At 37.6% G+C, this 22,287-nt stretch overlaps 2 protein-coding genes, 1 long non-coding RNA gene and 1 pseudogene across 3 annotated transcripts in view; 3 read left to right on the forward strand and 1 right to left on the reverse strand.

Moving 5' to 3' along the window:
* Positions 1-629: 629 nt before the first annotated feature.
* LOC113669330 (uncharacterized) overlaps positions 630-22,287 on the reverse strand; it is a 50,896-nt gene continuing 29,238 nt past the window's right edge. The window contains exon 6 of the long non-coding RNA XR_016188398.1: positions 630-1,354. This is a non-coding gene — a long non-coding RNA (uncharacterized LOC113669330). The remainder of the gene's footprint in view (positions 1,355-22,287) is intronic.
* LOC149042627 (uncharacterized) lies at positions 12,577-13,775 on the forward strand (annotated as a pseudogene).
* Positions 14,654-16,743, forward strand: LOC113686151 (uncharacterized). Its single transcript, XM_089212146.1, has 2 exons — positions 14,654-15,703; positions 16,425-16,743. Exons 1-2 carry the CDS (start codon positions 14,891-14,893, stop codon positions 16,740-16,742), a joined length of 1,131 nt encoding a protein of 376 aa, XP_089068272.1. The 5' UTR covers positions 14,654-14,890; the 3' UTR covers position 16,743.
* LOC149042628 (uncharacterized) overlaps positions 16,858-22,287 on the forward strand; it is a 6,775-nt gene continuing 1,345 nt past the window's right edge. Inside the window, exons 1-4 of the mRNA XM_089212144.1 lie at positions 16,858-17,003; positions 20,935-21,072; positions 21,384-21,537; positions 21,900-22,096. Of these exons, the coding sequence (XP_089068270.1) occupies positions 20,935-21,072; positions 21,384-21,537; positions 21,900-22,096 (489 nt within the window). The 5' untranslated portion in view covers positions 16,858-17,003. The remainder of the gene's footprint in view (positions 17,004-20,934; positions 21,073-21,383; positions 21,538-21,899; positions 22,097-22,287) is intronic.

Raw genomic sequence — 22,287 nt, forward strand, 5'->3', positions numbered from 1 at the left:
TTCAGTTTATTTGTACAATAATATTATTATTAAGGTTGCAAATAGAAATTAGAGAAAAAGGCATCAACCTTATCCTTTACATTTTAAAAAAACTCTCTGTCATAATAAATTCTTGAACACACAAATGTACTGTCATCAATATAACTAAAAAAGTCACACCACTGTAAGCCAGTGAGCCCCAATTGGCATTTCACTTGATAACAGTACTTATGTGTTGTCTTGAGAGAGTACTCATTTTGGGCTTTCTTGGACAAATACCTCACATTATAAAAATTTGTCTGCCCCTCTTTTACAACTTTGACTTTCAATAATCCCAAGGGATCTAGTCCACTTTGAGAAGCCACAAAGTCAAACACTTTCCTGTCTGGACTACACCCTAACCATGGGCACTTTGGGTTGATAATAAGGCCTGAAGGAAAAAGGTTGACCTTGTTTTCTTTAACCTCGCTTTCATAAATTGATACTGCCTTAAGCTCTAACTCAATTTATCATCTCATAGGAGCGGTTATAACATGTCTCGCAGGGTTGAGTTGCTACACAAGCCTTTCAAAGTTGCCCACTCTTCTAGCCACTAAACTAAACTTGCTCCCTGTAATCCTCTTTTTACATAGAATATACCACAACTGACTTGAATTTTGTTGCACAGTTTTACTTTCAATTGCAGTGTCTTTGTCAAGATGCAAAGATTCCAATGCAGCCTGCTTTTCACTGGTTAAACGAACATTGATGGTGTTTTGAAATCTGTTGTGATAGTCTTCACAAGGCAGAAGTGGGAATCCTACCAAATTGAAATCATTAATAATGTAGTCTTATGAAAGCTTTTGCTGGTAGGACAAAACACTTCTTTTTGGTACACTACCAAGTTTTGTACTCACAGTTTCTAAGATAGCCAGATTATCTTGATGGGGATGAATGCCTGCAATAATAGGCACAGGAGACAGTCCTTCAAAGGAAGATGAATGCAGCAGTCCATTGTATCTAAATGATAAATATACAGTCGATTTGATAAACTTTGAGTGATTTGCTCCCATTTGAGGTTTCTTGACTAGAATGTCTTGAATTTGCCCTTGTTTGAATTTCTCCCTCTTGGAATACTCCATCATTGCTTCATCCTAGTACATGTTGGGCCATTAGGCCAAGATTTCAGACCAAGTTGTTTACAGTGTGCCAAGTAGAAAAACAAAGAAATGATGTGATGGCAATATCCATCTATTCCCAACAACACAACTGCATTTCCCACTCAATGATTTATCTGTCAACTCAATATCTGCTGAGATATTATGCCAGGAATCAGTTTTTTTCATTCTTCTAAAGCATTTGGCTGTTACAGCAGCATAGTCAGCTGTGTAAGTAACTGAAAGAAAGAAAATACCCTCTTCAGAATAATACATGATGATTGGAAAAGAGATTTTTGAATTGCTTGCTCCAAAGGTTTTGTGATCACGTTGTAACTTAAAAATTCAAAAAATTTAAAGCTTTTCTCCTACATTTCAGTTGGAAATAAATATCTTTTATTCCGTATAGATAGCCAGGTTTGGCGGAAAATTTGTACACCTTCAGTGTTTTGACATCCAGACTTTACTTTGGCACAGGTCTCCATGTCCTTGAACGTCAAATTCTCAATCAAAGACAAGTCTTGAGTCCCATTAGCTGTTAAAAGAAAGACTGTTTTGCTACTATTTATAAAACATTTCAAAAGAATAATCTGTTCTTGTTGTCCTTCAGCAGCATAGCTAAAAATATAAAAACTGTTCTAATGAGACCTTAAATTGCTGTTTAAAAAGTAAAATCTAAAATCCAAGCTTTCGCTGACCAACAGTGTCATCAAGGATCCCTGATGATGCCGTTGATCAGCGAAAGCTTGGATTTTAGATTTTACTTTTTAAACAGCAGTTTAAGGCCTCATTAGAACAGTTTTAAATTTCAAAAAAAAAATTGAGAGATAACGGCAAAACTTGCAATAATTACTCATCACTGAGTCTGCCATGTTTGTCTTGTTGGTGCTCACATCAGGAAGTCAAAACTTTGTCAAAAATTTCTTACATTTGTCAAAACTCTCAAAAACATCACAGTATACGAAGCACTGGCAATAAGATATTACACTTGTGAAAGAGAAGGATTAAGATCACTTTAAATGCTATTGAAGGACATGCTTCAATTCAGAGGTAACAGCTGGTTGTCATGCATTGCGGACAATAGCTTGCCAGTCAACATGGCATTGCTATGGGGAGATTGGTCACATGATCAACTCCTGCAAAAGGCCTATTCCATTGTCTTCTAGTAAATGTATGTTGATAAAGACGTGTAACAGAAGTGTAACTAATATATGTTTGAAAAAAACCTACTAACTTGTGTTTCTTTGATCAACACCTCACAATATTGATTGATTTTAACTTATCTATTTATGAGACTTCGTTAGCTTTTGTTGGGACAAAATCCTCTGCCATGTACCACTGAATATAAAATGCCATCATAGTCTTCTGATTTTTGATGTTTTATTTAACAATGGAAGAAGTGTTTTCAGATACAACTATGGCTATCTTTGTAAAAGACAACAGCTTTCCCTTTCATTTCGATTGTTCACTGAAATGTCTTTTTTCTGAGAACATCCTTGTCACCGCAGAATTATGCACGACTTGAGTAATTGGGAAAACTGTCACACATCATATCAAAGGGGTCACATGAAATCAAAGGTGCACACTGGAAGTTGGCTGCCAGTACAGAGACGTAATATATAAGGTGATGCCTGGAGCAAACTGCTCAATATTTGGGTGTAGCTTGTCATGAAAGCCAAAATACTAACATGTAGGGTGAATATCTCACCCTACATATTGATGATAGAACCAAACCATCAGTTCCTTCAGTCTGTAAACTCTGTTGATAGTCTTAAGCATGTTGATAGTCTTAAGTTGAGTGGTTGTACTAAATCAACAAAAGAAGATAACAGGTCTATAGCGTTCAGCAGGTTTGATGATATTCACCCTCTGCCAAAGTACCAAGTAACTGTGGATTTAAGCCTGGGGTTTAGTGTTTCAATATATGGTTGGTTTCTTCTTGACAAACACCCCATTTACTTAACGCACAAATGTTCAGTCAGATTTACCAGGGCTTTTCTACTGTTGTCACAAGTTTGAGAATTTCAGCTTTGTGCTGGTCCTTCCAAGTTTGATAGCAAAATTCAGGATCCTGTTGCAACATTTAGGCTCATGTGGCACTCAATACCAAAGAATTTCTTTGGACTTTGAATCATCACCTGCAATGCAGGTGATGGTATATGAGAGACATAACAGCTGTCTAGTCATATCAGATACAGACCAGTGTTCAGAGCGTCAGATAGCAGATGCTGCTGAATCAAAGAGGCTGCAACATTATTGCTATTGTGGCATGTCATGTGGTCACCGTCTCATGATCATCATCATTACAACGAAAGAGCTGTCGTAAACACTCTCGGCTGTGTTTCTACCCTTTCATTTTTGTGTTGGACACCTCCACCTCGTGGAGATTCATAAGTTTCTGGAGACTGTTGAGATGTTTGCATGGGAAGTGGGTCAAGAAGAAGGCAATCAAAAGCAGCGAAGAAATGCAAGATGTGCTTTCCTATTGCAGAATTCACCAAATGGAGGGCTTAGCTCAGGACAGAATATCTTTCCAAATCAAAGGAAATTGGTGCTTTAAAGAAAAGTGTTCAAAGACTTCAGGACAAGGTAATATTAAAATGAACAAGTTTTATTTCTGCAAAATATATTAACTGTACCCGGGAACAGGACAAACGCTGTCATCAGCATTTAATCTTTTACCCCTGCCCTACTTTTGTACCTGTTTGCCATGGAATCCTCACGATGAACGGTCACTGCTTGTCTGGGATTCTTTCCGAGCCCATCTGACAGAGTCGGTGAAAGCAGACCTACAACGGCGCAAGATCGACATAGCTGTTATTCCAGGGGGCCTGACTCCAGTCCTGCAGCCATTAGACAAATGCCTCAACAAACCATTCCAGGACAACATGCGGCGAAAGTACCTTAACTGGATGATGACAGGTCCCTTCGAGTACACGCCAGCAGGAAAGAAGAAGGCCCCGTCGAAAAACCTGGTCCTTCGTTGGGTGAAGCAGTCATGGGAAGAGATTCCAGAAGAGATGGTGAGAAGATCGTTCAAAACGTGCGGGATCTCAAAGGCTCTCAATGGAACAGAAGACGACGCCATCTACGACGACGACATGCCTGAGGTAGCTGATGATGACATGGAAGATGAGTTTGAGACTGACAGCGAAGAAGACGACGATGACTAAAAACTTCAATGTCACAAACTTCAACTTCACAAACAAAACGGCTCCTTTAGGAACCACCACATAAATTAAAGTCAATGACAAACAATGATTTACATGTAACTACCTTTCGTGATCTCGGAAATTTGTATTTGTTGATAATCGCTTGGCTTATAGTCGAATAAACATTGAATTTCGAATCTTGTTAAGCACCCGTAGATATTTTTTGGCGAAAATACTCGGCTATAAGCCGAACCCCCTATCTTGGCGAGAATTTACCTGTTCTCAGTTTAATTTGTTGGAAAAATCGCTCGGCTTATAGGCGAATAAATACAGTAATAGACGGATTAGTTCTGACTGGCGCACTATCTCCTCAGGGGTATTCCAGGGGTCCATCTTAAGCCCCTTGGTTTTTGATATTATTATTCATCTGCCCAATGCTATTTCCTCTGGAAGTATGATTGCACTGTATGCAGATGACTGCAAAACCTTAAGAGTTATCCATGTCCATACGATCATGAATCATTTAATAAAGATCTCAATAATCTGGCCTCCTGAGCTAAAAGAAATCAAATGAACTTTAATACAAAGAAATCTAAGTTATTGCAGATCACTAAAAAACAATGTCCAATCTCTGCTCCTCTACTACTGGATAGTACTCCCCTTGAAGCTACTTCTGAGTTCTCAGATGTTGGTTTAGTAACTGATTGTAAATTGTACTGGAACTCTCATATAGACAAGATCGCCAGCAAGGCAAACAAGGTGCTTGGTTTCCTCAAAAGAAATTGCAGAGATTTGAAAGATATTTCTACGCTTAGGACTCTTTTTTGTGTCCTGTATGGTCACACTTTGCTGCCAGAAATATTGCAATGTTCAAAAGAATGCGATGTTGAGCTCCAAAGTTTATTTTAAAATGTGAAGATGACTATGATACTACAACTCTAGTTTCTAGTATCATAGTCATAGACTTGCTGTCCTTGAAACATAGACTATTTCTTTTCAATGTGTTATTTTTTTTTAAGTTTTGAATGGTTATTTTGGCATTGACATCTCTTCAGCTGTACAATTTTACTCTGATACTGCTAGGTACCCATCAAGAGAGAAAGATGGACTTACTTTAAAGAAGAATTATGCTAGTACAAACACTTTTAAGTTTAGCTTTTTAATTGTATTGTTGATATGTGGAATTTACTCCCATTTTCAGTTAGATCAGTGTCTAGTATCTCAAGTTGTAAGCTTGACATGAGGAACCTCTTTATGAATAATTCATTGTCGCATATTTTAGAATTCTTATATCAGATTTTTAATTAATCACATTAATTATAGTTTTAAACTATATATTTAGTTAGGTGGTCTGTCTGAGGGTGGGGTCTTAGACTCGTCTATAGACTTTCCTTATGGCATTTCCTTTGTTATAGGTAATTATTTTATTTTGTTAATAGCCATTAAATTGCAAAAAGCAAGGAAAAAGCAACTGAAGCTGCTGCCTCCCCAGAAGTCTCTCCAAGAGAAAATGGTATTTACCTACCCACAAAACAGGAAGATTCAGATAATTCAAACATGTCAGGATCAAACATCAAAAGAGTCCATCGGACTCCCCACATGTCATTTCACAAGAGACTTATGCCCCATTCACACCAAAGCTTAAACATATTTAAAAGTTGTTTTATTAAACACAGTTTAATTTTTTTTTCTTCATAGAAACTATTTAACCAAATATTTTTGACTTGAATGTAGCACATTGGAAATGCAAGTTAGCAAGTACTTGAATCCAATGGAAAATCAAGTTTTTCAGTTCTCTGTTTATAATTTTCATTCAATGAAAACCAGTTTAACAAAACATGTTTTGCTGGTGTGAATGGGGTATTAGAAATATACAGCAAGGTAAAGTATAGTGAAAGGGGTGGAATTATAAATGCAAATTATACATGTAAAGTTATAATACAGGTTGATTTCCCATACAATAAAGTGATTGGATTACAAATAACTTGTTGGTTTTTTGGTTGTTCAGCCTCACGGTTTAAAGAACAGAGTATACACATGTGTCACATGCTTGTTTCATGATATTGACTGTGGAGATCGAGTGTTGCATGATAGATTAAAGAATAACCTTTTTCATGTGTAGCGCACTTCTTTCGCTTCTTGGCTTTAAGTACATGGTTGAAATATAAAGTACGAGTGGTTTTCAGTTTGTGTGAATCCCATGCTCAAAAGTGCAATTTGAATGAAGCTGAATCTTCCCCATACATTTCATCAGCATGAACTTTGATAGTTTCGATGTCTGAATCAAGCGAGTTCCAAGCAAAGAAAAAGGATGAGTCTTTTTTTTTGTAGCAATGTAGCGAAATCTCATGCTACATCGTTCTCTTTTAATGAACAAATGATTTCTCTACAGAATTGCTATTTCAACTTAGACTAGGTTTACATTAGAGGAGATTCTTCCAGATTCCATTTTAGAGTTAGTGGATTTGTGGGCATTTACACATCAAGTTAATCCAGATTCCCAACCATTTACACACATCAACTAATCCAAAACTTTCTTGATTGGTTGGCTACAAAGCTGTTTCTTGCCTTGACCAATGACAACAAAATGCCGTCAAAACATGACTAGAATTTAATCTAGACAAATAGTAAAATTGAACTTCTGCTGGGAATTGCTCATGCATATTCCTGCTGAAAAATTCCTTCACTTCTTGCTCTCTGATAGGTAGACATGGATATATTGAGCTTATGTATTCAGCAATTGTAGCAAAAACTCCTCTGAAACTTAGGGAAACCATGTAGTAAAGAGTGACAGCCACTTGAGGCAAGACCAATATGGGTTGCTTCAATTTGGCTGATTCTTTCTCACATGGGGCATAAGATCACACAGGGGCATAAGATCTTCAGAAAGTTTCATATGGCATCACCCAGAATTCAGCAACATATCCAGGACTTTCAATGAGACACTAGCGCTAAATCTAGAAGCTAATTAGAAAACGATTGTCAAGCAGTAGAGGAAAAGGGCTGAAAATGTAGAGGAAGGCTTATATTCTATTACTATTAGCAGCACACAACTTCAAAGGTTATGACAGGTACTTCATTCTCGAAGAACTCTACAATCAACATGTCACCAATCTCACGCAAATCGTCAATGGAGCCAAGATTATCAGTTTAGAATTAACCAATGTGAAATTCATCGACTCCATGAACTTTTTTCCCATGGCTTTGTCGAACTTTCCAAAACATTTGGAATTCATGAATTAAAGAAAGGCTTTTACCCCCATTTCTTCAACACCCAGCAATATCAAAACTATGTTGGGTACATGCCTGATAAATCTTACTACGACCCTGACGGTATGTCCACAGCGCGCAAAGATGAATTCCACAAGTGGTACGATGAAAAAGTATCTGAAAGATACATTTTCAATTTTCAACATGAACTCTAAAACTATTGCCAATCAGATGTAAGACTCCTCAAACAGGGGTGTATGACCTTTCAATCCCAGTTCAAAGATATTGTCGACTTCAACCCTATAGAACATTGCATCACCATTGCTTCCGCTTCCAATGTGGCATACCGCAAAAAATGGATGCCTGAAAACAAAATCACCGAAGAACCAGTACAGGGATGGCATCCCCGTCACATTCAATCCCATGCTGCTCAAAAATGGTTCTACTGAGAAGAATCAAAACTGACAAAAACCAATCATGTGCCCCAAATTGCTCATGCCAGAAACAAAGGTGAAAGAAGATTGTTCCACGGACAAAAAACATCTCAGGTAGATGGATACGACGAGCAAACAAAGACCTTCTACGAGTTTCAGGGTTGTTTCTACCATGGATGTATCAATTGCTTTCCCAATCACACCATGAGACACCCTATTAACTTGAACAAAACTATGCGCGATGTCCATCGAGAAACAAGAATCCAACAATTATCCCAATTGGGATACCGTGTCAAAGAAATGTGGGAATGCGAATGGAATCATATGATACAAGCAGATCCACAACTTAAACAATTTATCTATACACTCGATATTGCCACACCTCTCAACCCTCACGAAGCCTTTTTTGGTGGAAGAACCAATGCTATCAAATTTCATCATAACGTTCAAGAAAACGAAAAAATCCATTACAGCAATATGATTTTGTTGTACCCATGCGCAAATCTAGAATTTGACTACCCCATTGGTCACCCAGAATTCATCGATCAACCCAAGACCACAGACATCTCCAGATATTACGGATTGGTAAAATGTAAAATTTTACCACCCTATGAACTATATCATCCTGTATTACCTCACAGATACGACTCCAAACTCCTTTTTCCACTCTGCAGAACATGCGCGGAACAAAGAATGAAGGAAACACTTCTAGAAAGAAGCGAAACCTGCACACATTCCCATAAGGAACGAACCCTCACAGGTACATGGACCACCCTGGAACTTCAAAAAGCTATCCAAAAAGGGTATGTCATCACTACGAAGTATGGTACTTCAATCAACGTTCAAACCAACTCTTTCAACCCTACATAAAAACTTTCATGAAAATCAAACAAGAAGCTTCAGGATGGCCTCCAGAATGTGACACCGATGAAAAGAAAAGAAACTACTTGAAAGAATACAAAGAGCATGAAGGTATCAAACTGGACTATGGGCGCATCGAAAAGAACCCAGGTCTACATTCCCTCACCAAATTAATGCTCAATTCTTTCTGGGGAAAGTTCGGACAACACCCCAACCAAACCCAACTCACCACATGCACAATACCCTCTGAATTCTTTCAAATCATCAGGGACAATCGACAAGTCATACATAGAATCAAAATTGTCAACGAACATGTGGTAGAAGTCTACCACTCCTTTCAAGAAGTATGCGATCCAATTCAAACAAACGTGAACATCTTTATTGCCTGCTTCACCACAAGTTATGCATGACTCAAACTATACAGTGCTCTAGACATCTTGAAAGAAAGAGTATTGTACATGGACACAGATTCTGTCATCTACACCCAGAAACCCACAGAATCTTCAATACCCATTGGCAACTATCTGGGCCAATTCAGCAACGAATTAGATGAAGTATACCACATCGTCGAATTTGTAGCTGCAGGACCCAAAAACCATGCCTACAACACCTTCAAAGGAAAACAATGCTGCAAAGTCAGAGGTTTCACGCTCAACGACTGAGGACAAAAAATCCTTCATTTCAACAGCATGAAAGATCTAGTTTTATACGAAATACTACAACCAGAAGATGATGATGATCAGCACACATTAACACTCCACAACCCACACAAAATCACAAGATATTCATCCACTAAAACGATAAAAACAGTTTCACAAGACAAAACTTACAAACTCGTTTTAGATAAACGAGTCATCGATCATGACACCTTTCAATCATTTCCCTACAGCTATAAATACATCTCCACTCCCCGAAACTAACCACAGCATCATGGACATCGATCTTAAAATTTACCACTGTAAATTCTACGATACAGACATTGTAGTAAAACACACCTATTTCCTCATCATCCCTGGACAAAAAGACAACAAGACATTCAGGGTAAATTTCAACCAAACAGCTGAACCCAACGAACAAATCGTCAAACGTTGGATAAATCAACCGTGGTACAATCACACCATTACTGAAAAGTATCATATGATTCAACCTACAAATAGTCTGCCTGTATCAAAGACAAATCCCTTCAAAAGACTGTGGACAAACTGGGTAAAGAAAGGTGAAAACATCTGCTCTCCACCATTAATGCTCTTCAATCATGACGAGGAGTAACAGGAAAAAAAACTACAAAAGAGTTAAAAAACTGATCAAAAAACTTAAAGATGACTACTCCAACCTCAAAAAACATTACGAAGAAAAAGTCAATGAACTTGAACTTTGGAACAAAGAATATTACATCACATCTATTTTACGTTATCTAAGAAGCATTTCCTACAATCCTTGGGACACAGCCATATATAGCGGTTTCAAAAGAATGTGTAATGAAGAATAAAGTTGTTTACATTCAATTAAACAGTGAAAGAGTTGGTTCATTCGTAGTTTGTCGTCATCCTAACCGTTCGAGTACATTACATTGTATTGGATAACACCTTAGACATCCATGGTAGAAACAACGCTTTCTTCTCACCTTCATCTACCAAAATGTTCGCTTTCAATGGAGCAATCACTAAACTTATGTTTACGTTGGTTTGCACAGGGTTGCATATCTTCTTGTTCTTCTAAGGCACTTAACAATGCCTCATCAGAGATCTCCTCCGATCATTTTTCCCTAAAAAAAGAAGGCACGAGGACGAAACGCACCACGAAACAGGTGGAGAACAAAGAAAAGAAGACGAAGAAAACAGAAAGGAGGTATCCTACCACTAGCAGCACTCATTCCAGCCCTCATCGCTGGAGGTAAAGCCATTGGATTGGCCGCCGCAGGAGCAGGTGCTTCATATGGTGTAAACAAAGCCCTAGAGTCTGCTACAAGAAAGAGATGATTCTACCCTTGGAAAACCCTCTTCTGCCCTCTCTTCCGAAAAACAACATTTTTTATATTTTCACATGATGTTATTTGTAAATCATTGTAAAATTTTATTGTTTGTAAAATAAAAGGCTTATTTTGACATCCCTCAAGTCTGCGCAATTGATTTAGCCTCATCAGTTAACGCGCAATCGTTCCAAAGCTCACCCGCGCACCTCGCACCCAACCTTCCCCACAAAACTTGTTACCAAACCTCTCTGGGTTTCTTATGACGTCATCAGAATGGAATGTCAAAATACTACTTTCTGATTGGTCCATTTTAATCACGTGACCCGAATACTCAATTCTGATTGGTTACCCGTTATACTTCCTTCCTTTTACCACTATGGTTGTGTTTTCATGAACACTTTTTCAGGTTGCTCAGCAAGTGACAACCAGACATTTCATAAAAACCGTACCTTTTTCAACTCACTTTAATTTAAGCAAGTTGGTTGAATGAACTTAAATTCTCATTAAATTTAAGTCCCCACAAAAAGTCAAAACAGCCCACAGGACGCTTACATCCCCAAGTGTAACGTTGCATAACTTGGCATTATTCAAATGTAATTAGCGACAATTTTTCCAAGAGAACAAGGACAACCTCAAGGTCCTATGATGAAAATGTTATTATTTGTAGCAAATGGCTTCTTAATGTAACCCAAATAAGCTTTCAAGGGAGAGATAGTACAAATACTTGGAAAAGATAATGTAGTAATGTGCTCCAAAGTTGATAAATGTTTGAATAGGTGAAGAATGTGATAGCCAATAAAGAAACTACTTGCAAACCTCAAGGAATGCTACCAATGTTTTGTTTTGTTTAATACCGTATGATATCAGGAATCTGATGACTTTTCAACACAACAGAAATTCATATTGTTCCCCTTATGGCGTTGATTTAAACTGTATAAATATTATGGTTGTGTTTTCATGAACACTTTTTCAGATCGCTTAGCGGGTGACAATTGGACATTTCATGAAAACAGCAGCTTTTTCAAGACACTTTAATTTAAGCGAGTCAGCTTAATCAACTTAAATTCTCGTTAAATTTAAGCCACCACAAAAAGTCAAAGCAGCCCACAGGATGCTCACATCCCCAAGTGTAATGTTGCTTAAACTGATTACTGTGGGTCTCCTAGTTCTTACCCTTTTTAAACAATACTCAAGTGGCATCATTCAAATGTAGTTAGCGACAATTTTTCCATGACAAGGACAACAACAAGGTCCTATGATGAAAATGTTATTATTTGTAACAAATGGCTTTGCAATGTAACCAAAATAAGCTTTCAAGGGAGAGATAATACAAATACTAGGAAAAGATAACGTAATAATATTCTCAAAAGTTGATAAATGTTTGAATAGGTGAAGAATGTGACAGCCAATAACAAAACTACTTGCAAATCTCAAAGAACTCTGCCACCACTTTGTTGTTCTTAATAACATATGATATTGGGATTCTGATGACTTTTCAACACATCAGCAATTCATATTATCATATCGGACTAATTTAAACTGTTTAGATATAAGGATTGGGTTTTCACAAACACTTTCAAGTCACTTAGCAAGTGACAAATGGACATTTCATGATAACAGAAGCTTTTTCAACACACTTTAATTTAAGCGTTTTGGCTTAATTAAATTAAATTCCCATTTAATTTAAGCCACCAAACCAGGTAGGTTAAGCAAGTCGGCAATTGAGTTCTGCCAGTGAGAAGCAACTTCCATAATTGATTTGACAAGCCTGTCAAATGAGAAATAAATGCTTCTAGCCAAAGCAAAAGGACAAAAAGGGAAGCAAAGACAAAATGAATCTGTTTAATTATCCAAAAAGTGGCACTTCCTCTACACAGGATCTGCATTTAAGCCATGCCAGGTGAGTATCTCATTTTTAATGAAACATTGGAAATGTAAAGCAACCAGCCAACATAACAAATCATTTGCTTTAAGTCTGCTTTCATTATTCCACCTGTGTACAACCTTTTGTCAGCGATACTTTTCAGCGATATTTTTCCCTGTTAAAATGTGTATGGAGAGACCATCACCCCATAAGCAAGCGGCACAATTCCTCCATTTGGAAATCAATTGCCTGTGAGCTAAATAAGCTGCTAGGGGAACAGGGCATTGGGTCCATTCACACAGGAAACCAATGCAAGGCAAAGATACAGAATTTGGAAGACAAGTACCAGCACATTAAAGATCAAAATAATAAAAGTGGTAATGATCACAAAACCTTCACATATTACAAAGAATTTAAAAAAATTCTGGGTTGCCATCCCAAAATCACGCTGAAATCCATTATTGACTGTGGGTTTGAAGACAGGAGCCTGTCAATGAATATCTCCCTCTCATATTCTAGTAGAAAGTCTGCCATTCCGCAGAAGGTCAATCACATTTAGGTGCAAACTGTCCTCACAGAAGAATTCTTCAAAACAACAGTGCCCGAAATCTACAGTGTCTAGTATGGCCAGGAATAATGATATTGCATTTTCTGAGTTGCTATTCTTCAAGCATAAATGTGCAAGAAAGACCAACGAAAAGGAGCCCACTACCAAACAACCAGCTGTTAAAAGCCCAAGAAAAAAGGGAGTCTAACAGTCAAAGCCCCAGCAACACTGAGTATTTTGTTTTCCTGAATGTAAGTCAGAAACATGATCACAAATTTTTTGGACAACTGGCAGAGAAGGAGGGAGAGGGAGAATGAAATAGCCAGCAAATAATGTTTTCCATGGTCAACAAAGTTGCAAAAATTTTTAAAAGAGAATATAGCACATATAGAGCTGCTAGAACTTTGGAAAATGGACAAGGGTTTCATCATCTGAAGTTCACAAACTTTTCTTAGTTTTCGTTTTGTTTGCAGTGGCATATTAAGCACAAAATCACGATATAATGACAAATTATACCAATCATTTTACACCTTAAAAATAACTACAACATGAACCGTCCTACTTACACACAAAAGTTTGGTTTAATTTTTTTCTTGCCAATTTATATTTTTACATGTAATTTACCCTTTTGGATCAACAGTAATTTTGTTTTGTGATTTTAAAACGATAAGTAAAAAATATTTTGCTCAAGAAATGTAACAATTATGAAAACAGCAGCAGCATTCATTAAATAAGCACAAGTTATTGGAAAAAAGCCTCCTTTACCCTATCCCTGGGAGTAGAGGGAGCCCATCCAGTTCATCATGCTCTGGGTCTACATACACATCATCGTGAATGTCAATGCAGATATTGTGCAAAATACAACAAGTGATAATTGTAAAAGGTATTTCGTCTATCAATTTGTCAAGTTTGACTGAGAGATAAAGCCACTGCCCTTCAACATTCCAAATGCCTGTTCTCTAACCACCCTGCCCTAACTTAGTGCTTTGTCGAAATTTCATTGCCTTAGGTGATAGCTCTTGCTTCAGGATAAGACTTCATACACCAATTCGTATGCTTGTAACAGGGTTGTCAATAAGCGCCGGCAACCGGCGATATCGCCGGCTACTTGAACGTTTTCGCCGGCTGCAAATTGGTCGAGATAAGCAGGAAAAAAGTGGTCATTATCAAAACGCTTTAAAAAAAAAATTAGAAACAAAAAACAAAAAAGAAAATTGGTTTGTTTCATTCATAATTTCAATGTATTTGCAATGCGCGATTTACAACAGAAGTTTTGGCTCGTTTAGTTTCCTGTGCTGCATGATTTGCGAGTGAACAGATCAGGTTTGTTTACTTTACATTGTCGCCTTTTGTTTTAAAATTTGCATATGCCTACGCTATCTATATGTACTTTGTCATTCTGGTATAAGTTAGCAGTGTCAATTTTCGATTGAACTTATCTGATTTTCTCAAATGTAAGGGCCTGTTCACATGGAAGTGGGGTACCCCGGGTGCCTGGGGTACCCCGGCTTGGTGGGGTTCCCAGCGTCTCCATATATTCTTGGTTGTCTATCTGGTTGCGTTCACATGCGTGGTGGGGTACCCCACTCAGCCGGGCAACCTGTCTCCTCGGGGCGGGTTGCCTGCCTGAGTGGGGTAGAGTTTTTCCATGTGAACACTATACCCCGGGGTACCGGGGGGAGGTTCATAGGGGCATTCGACAATTTAGCCCGCCAAAAACAAGCGGGAAAACAAAATGGCGTCCACTCGTTATCAACCTGGTGAGCTTTTCCGCAAACAACGCCTCCAAAATATACTTGACTGCTCAAATTTGGGGCAAAATAGTCAGGATATTGATGGTTTAAGCGAGACCGCAGCATCTCAGCCTGATCAGGCCCTGATTTCATTGGAATTGGATGCCCCAAGGCAAAATACGAATACGAACTCGAAGGGAAAGCAAAAACTTTCAGATGGTCTTCAGCAGAAATCTATAAAGGCGAAAGTGGCTAAAAGGAGTCCTGAAAACCAAAGAAAGGTTATGGTTTGGTCCCCAGATCGGATAGAGCTGCTGCTCGCGTATTTAAAGGAATACAAATCCACGTGCAAGTTCAATGGTAGAGATTTCGAGCAAGATCTGGCGGCCATGTACACAGAGATTCGCAAATGCTTGGCAAAAGATTACCCGGAGGAATTTGGGCCACAAGTCACTACTGAGCCTAGTATGCCCATCAAAGACATGGACAGTTCAGAATACCAGGCATTCAAGAAGACTCTCGATAAGGAACAGGAGCTTATCAAGAAAGGCTATGACCGCGTGAAGGAGAAGATCCGAAATGTGAGGCAGGATTTTCGAACCGCGGTGAACAAGGGGACTAGAAGCGGTAGCGGCAAAATAGTCCAGGAAAACTTTGAACTTTTAGCTGACATTTGGGGTGGCTCGCCGGCAACAACTGCTCTCCCCTTCGGAGTTGATGGCGATAGTGCTCAAGGTACTGAGGAAGAACTGGATAGTCAGCCACTGCTGGATTCAACTGATGAAAGTAAGTTACATGTCATCTCATGTTTCAGTGTGACCTTTTCTTACATTCTTGATACAAATTTTGACTTTAGATAAACATACAAAATGAGAATATTCTTCACTTTTTGGAAACACAAACATCAATTTAAAAAACTTTGGGTACTTTTTGACCTTTTTTGGCTAAACTTTGGGAGCAAAATAATTATTTATGACTCAGGTATTATTTTGGGTATAAAATTTGGTACAGTACTCTGTCAAACCTACCCAACACTTTATTCCTGAGTACATCCCTTGGGATGGCGAGGAAGGTGCCTCTGGCAGTTGCAAGTGGCTTGTCGTGAGCACAGTGTAACTGAAAAGGGAGGAAAACCCAGGGAAACCCTCAGCACGGGTTTAACCCGGTGTAAGAACCTGTTAATTTATTCCATTGTATTCTCCTCGTTCTACTCATTGTTTCATGTTGGAGCTATACTTCTGTTTCTTTTGCTTTGTTTGTTTTACGTCATTCGGGAGTTTCACAGGTTCTCACACCGGGGAAGAGCCCTTGTTAAACCTTACTTGCCAACAACTCCACACTACTCCCCAACAGATTTAAATCAACTAACCTGCTGTGGCATTAAAGAAATACATGTAGCCTCAGATTTTGCATTGTATTTCTTTTTTTTACAAATGCCCTAGTGGCCATGTACTGTGGACCCACTTGATTGCCTTATTGGTCGACAGCACTTTCACATCACATTGATTTAATCTTTTCTTAGGCATTTCTGCACAGTCTGATTCGCCACTACCTCCAGACAGCCTATCAGATGATCCACAACCATCCAGGTCCAATATTGCAGTCAAAACAATTCCCAAACTGGTGGACAACAAAAGGAAACACATGGAAAAGGCACTCTCTCAGGCTCAGAGAGACCAACTTCTGATGAATACTGCGAAAGAGAACGTGTTCATGAAAAGAGAGATGCTCAAGTCATTTGACCAATCAAATAAAATCATGAAAGAGTCCATTGGAAAAATGACAGCATGTCTGACATCTCTTGGGGAAGGCATTGCAACTGGAACACCCGTTCCTCACGTTGTAACCCAGTAACTACTGGACTTGTAATGACGTTGTAACCAGTCAATTAATGCATTGTAATCGGGATAGACCTATTGACAAATCTAGACCTGGGGGAGGGGTGAATGAGTAGCTAAAATGTCGTGTGTAATCTACATATCACTGGCGCGCTAATTCGGATCGATCGATTCAGAAGAGATATATTTTTCCTTTATTTGCAAGCTCACACGCTTTATCTGTGCAATTAGCCGACACCTTTCTGGTCGTAAATTTGGTTTATCGATCATTTTCAAGGTGAGTATCACTAATAATAAAAGGTATTCTACTTTGTTTAATGTTCGAGGCACTTGTCTGATGATTTGATGATCGGATATGATCGATAAGTTATAAATATTTCTAAGCCTTTATTTACCTCTCAAAAATTCACGGGTCGATAGGTAAGCAAACTATCACAATATTTTATAAACCAGTAATCGTGCATCTCATTTAAATTAATGAGAGCCATTTATTTGCGGGCTACAAGTACCAGTATTCACAATAGTGATTCATGCATGTGCGGCTTAACAGTCATCTCGCCATCAGTTACAATGAATATCATGACAGTTATTTTATATTTAAGATTATTGTCATTTCGAGAACTGAAAATAAAAATTCCAATCTACAAATAAAGTCACATTTAGCATGTTTATGTGTATTAATATATAGTCCCACAACGATCCATCGCATTCCAGATAACTGATGAACTGTCTAGTTGTCCTCGTGCACCGGTGCTGTACCGGTGCGTAAAGGAATAACCATTGTATTTTCTTTGTTTAGGAGTCATTGGTTAGCTGTTATGTATTTTTTGGTCTTTTGTATCGGCTCTTGTGTACCGGTACCCGAGGACAAAACCAAAATGTGGATTACATTCATCTCATTACAATCCAATTATTTGTGGATTACAATATTTGCATTACAATCCAATAATTTATGGGTTACAATCATCTCATCACCATCCAATAATTTGTGGATTACAATTATCTAATTTAAATTCAATCATTTGTGAATGCTATTATCTCATAACAATCCAAAAATTTGTGGATTACAATTATTTCCTTACAATGCAATAATTTGTGGGTTACAATCATCTCATTACAATCCATTATTATATGGCCGCGATAGTACGTGCACTCTGATTGGTTAATTAGGGGTCCAGAATCCCCGGTAATTGCTTATGGGCATTACAGATTTTCCCCCCCACAAAACCTAGTGAACTTAGTGACTTTCCCTGAAAGAAACTTCGTTGAAAAAAGACAAAATTGAACATTGAACAAAACATGTATCTCTTCTTTAAATATGAGTTCTGAAGAAGATTTTCTTCATAAGTTTATTACCCTGATGAAATTGTGACGTAAATGATAGGCAATGTAGATGTTCTCTCTATTCCGCTTGCTTTGCCTATGTGAAGGCATATAATAAATAACTTAACAGACTTCGGGCTGAATTTTTGCTTTATGGACCGTACCCAGAGGCTCAGTCCATAAAGCAAACATTTCATCCCTCAGTCTGGAATTTTACAGTGAAGCCATTGCGCATGGTGCACATGGTTATTACGTAAATAATTTTTGGATTACAATCATCTCATTACAATTCAATAATTTGTGGATTACAATCATTTTATTACAATCCAATAATTTGTGGATCATCTCAGTACAATTCAATGGTTTGTGGGTTACAGTCATCTCATTGCAATCCAATCCATTATATATGCTTCCTTCTATACCTTATGTATTTTAAGGATTTTGCTGGCAATTGAAGTCTTAGTATTTCCTAAAGTTTTTCACTTATTACTTTTCAAACAATAATGATTCCATGGCAAGTACAATAAGATGGAAAGAGTATAGTTATAATATAGCTTTTGGGATGCAAAAGACAAAGTGCTGTTCACTTGGATTCATTGCAGAAAACATTAGCTTTAAGAAACACTTGCCAATACTGATAAGGAATCCAGTCTGAATGCAAGCATCTTATACGTATAAACTGCAGGAATCGCAGTGTGTTAAAAGAAAATCAGGCTCGAAGTAGCCTATCAGGCCAGAGTAGTCCAATGGGATCATGCCCATCAGTGATATGGTCCATGAACCTTCACAGTCCCTGACAAGGTGTTACATGGACTGGGTCCACAACAGTGGACCATGGACCTGGGTTACGATAATTGCAATACAATCTAAATTAATTTTTGTATTACATTATCATCTCAATACAATCCAATAATTTGTGGGTTACAATCACCTCAATACAATCCAATAATTTGTGGGTTACAATCATCTCATTACAATCCAATAATTTGTGGGTTACAATCACCTCAATACAATACAACACATTATTATATGGCTGCGATAGTACATGTGCCCTGATTGGTTAATTAGCGGTCCGTAATCCTCCGGTAAACGCCCACGGGCATTACAGATTTTTCCCACCACAGTTTTTGTTTACAAAACCTAGCGAACTTAGTGACTTTTGCTGAAAGAAACTTCGTTAAAAGTCAGAGCAAGAAATTGAACAAAACACGCATCTCCTCTTTAACTATGCGTTCTGAAGAAGTTTTCTTTTCTCAATTTTATTATTCAAGCAAAATTGCGACGGAAAATGTAGAAGTTCTCTCTATTTCCACTTTGCCTATCTGAAGCCATATAATAAACAACTTAATAACCTTGTTTGCTCGGGCTTTACTGTAAAATTCCAGACTTCTGGCTGAAATTTTTGATAAATCAAAAATATCATCCCTCAGTCTGGAATTTGACAGTAAAGCCCTTGGGCGCGGTTATTAAGTAGTTAATAATTTGTGGGTTTTAATCATCTTATTACAATCCAATAATTTGTGGGTTACAATCACCTCAATACAATCCAATAATTTGTGGGTTACAATCATCTTATTACAATCCAATAACTTGTGGGTTACAATCACCTCAATGCAATCCAATAATTTGTGGGTTACAATCACCTCAATACAATCCAATAATTTGTGGGTTACAATAATCTCATTACAATTCCAAAAATTGGTGTGTTTTAATCACCTTATTAGGGAGCTGGTCAAAACTGTTATACACAGACAGGACCCACCACTCCAATGAAAGACTGGTGGCGTCTTTTCTAACCCCCCCCCCCTTCCCCACCAAACATTATAGTGTCTCCTTTGAATAGCCCCTTGTCTCTCATGGTGAAAAATAGGTAAAAAGATTTAAATGTCTGTGCAGTTTGCCTGACAATGCAAGCTTCATGCACACAAACAATGAACGTCTTATCTCAAATTTTCAAGTTAATAACATGTACTCTATCAGGTTCAAAAGATTGGTTGTGTCTGGTATAGCCTCTCCACCCTTAGTCAAGGCGGGTCCTAATCAAGTTCACTTGTTTTGACCACCTCCCTTACAATCCAATAATTTGTGTGTTTTAGTCATCTTATTACAATCCAATAATTTGTGGGTTACAATCCCCTTCAATACAATCCAATAATTTGTGGGTTACAATCATCTTATTACAATCCAATAATTTGTGGGTTACAATCCCCTCAATACAATCCAATAATTTGTGGGTTACAATCGTCTCATTACAATCCAAAAATTGGTGTGTTTTAATCATCTTATTACAATCCAATAATTTGTGGGTTTTAATCATCTTATTACAATCCAATAATTTGTGGGTTTTAATCACCTATTACAATCCAATAATTTGTGGGTTAAAATCATCTCAATGCAATCCAATTATTTGTGGATTACAATAATCCTATTACAATGCAATAATTTGTGGATTACAATCATCTCATTACAATCCGATAACTTGCAGAGTTCAATCATCTTATTACAATCCAATAATTTTTGAATTACAACCATCTCATTACAATCCAATATTATTTGTGGGTTACAATCATCTCATTACACTTTAATAAATTGTGGATTACAATTATTTCATAGCAATCCAATTATTTGTGGGTTACAATAATTGTATGACCGTCCAATAATTTATGGGTTACAATAATTAAGTTGCAATCCAATAATTTCATACCATACTACAATATAGTAATTATTGAATTATGATCATAATCTCATTACAATCCACTGAAAGTTGTGTTTTATTTTCAGTGATCTCATTACAATCCACTTATATGTTTGTGCTACAATTATTTTATTCTGTGCAATCCAATAATTTGTGTGTTAATTACGATCATCCCATTATTCTGTTTTAGATGCCACCTACCAAATTAAGTGCAGAACAACTTAATCATTTACGTGAATTGTGGGAGGCTGGGCTGAATAGTGTAGGTGACAAGAAGAAGCTATCGGAAGCGGTGCAAGCCACTGGTTTAACAGAGAAAACAATCAAGGTATGTTAGGATAGTTGATATAAACTAACCTTGAGCAGCATACTCCTCCTAACAAGTTAACAAGTTTACTTGAACTATTAAAAATACCTATGGTATCAGTATTAGAATTCCTTATATGATTGGATAATCCGTCCATGTTAACTGAACTCATATACTATATGTGCCGCACATTAATGATAAGGAAAATCAGCCTGCAAGCTTGAATACCCTTGCTGGTATGAGTTTTACACACACTGGAATTACCATTTAAGATGCACTTTTCCTGAGATATTTTAACTCCATTGACTTATGCGTTATTTTATATCTCAAAGTATTGGATTGGAAATGAACGAAAGAGGCGTGGATTAGCGACAAAAAGGGGACCAAGAGACCCAGATAATGGTGCCCAAAAGTACGTGCTGGGTAAAAAAAGGAAGAAATCTGGATACTCTGTATTTAAGAGTTCGTTTCTGTCCAGCGAAAAAGGTACGTGTTCTGTTTATGTATGTAACTATACGCTGCAAATTGATTTATTACGGCATATTTTGATACTAACATGAATGTTACTGGATTTGGGTATAGGCGTATATAGATGTTAAATTAGGTAGAAAAGAATGGAATTAATTAGTGTGAAGTTATTTTTTATCATTTTTAGATCAAAGCACTCATACACGACACAGACAAAAACATTTTTTGGGATGATGCTGTTGCGCACTTTGTGCGATTCAGTACAAAACAACTGAATGTATGACCGTGGTAATTTCAGTGGTCATTTCAAGTGAATCACATTAAACATAAAATTCACACACGAGTTATCTAACACGTAATTATATCATTTCTTTATTAAGCTCATAAGATGTTAGCCGATGGGCATGGCCCTGGCGCTGTTCAAAAGCAGGCTAACATTGAGTACAGACTGTTAGACGATGCCGAAAAGGAAAGCCTTAACAAAAAAGCAGAGGAGCAAAACTCTGGCGATCCATCAGACTCCCGCATCCCAAGGCAACAACTGATTAAAAAGCTTGTTGCCAACATAGATTCTAACGTAAGTACTCACTCCTAGTTTGTCCTTATCATTGACTGTGTTTTAAAAAAGTGTATGCCAATTATAGCTGGAAATCGCGAAGAATGGCTGGTGTGTTGGAAGCTTTTCAGCCAAAATGGAGTACGACACTGTGTCGCACTCCAAAGGTTAAACTGAGGAATTATATTTTATTGGATCCGTCTTTGTCTCGC

The sequence above is a fragment of the Pocillopora damicornis genome, chromosome 7, assembly GCF_964200805.1.
Source record: "Pocillopora damicornis chromosome 7, jaPocDami1.2, whole genome shotgun sequence".
In the NCBI taxonomy this organism is placed as follows: domain Eukaryota; kingdom Metazoa; phylum Cnidaria; class Anthozoa; order Scleractinia; family Pocilloporidae; genus Pocillopora; species Pocillopora damicornis.

Coding starts and splice junctions, on each gene's coding strand:
- LOC113686151 (XM_089212146.1), top strand. CDS start 14,891: ATGGCGTCCACTCGTTATCAACCTGGTGAGCTTTTCCGCAAACAACGC. Junction 15,704..16,424: donor ATGTCATCTCATGTTTCAGT/GTGACCTTTTCT, acceptor ATTTCTGCACAG/TCTGATTCGCCACTACCTCC.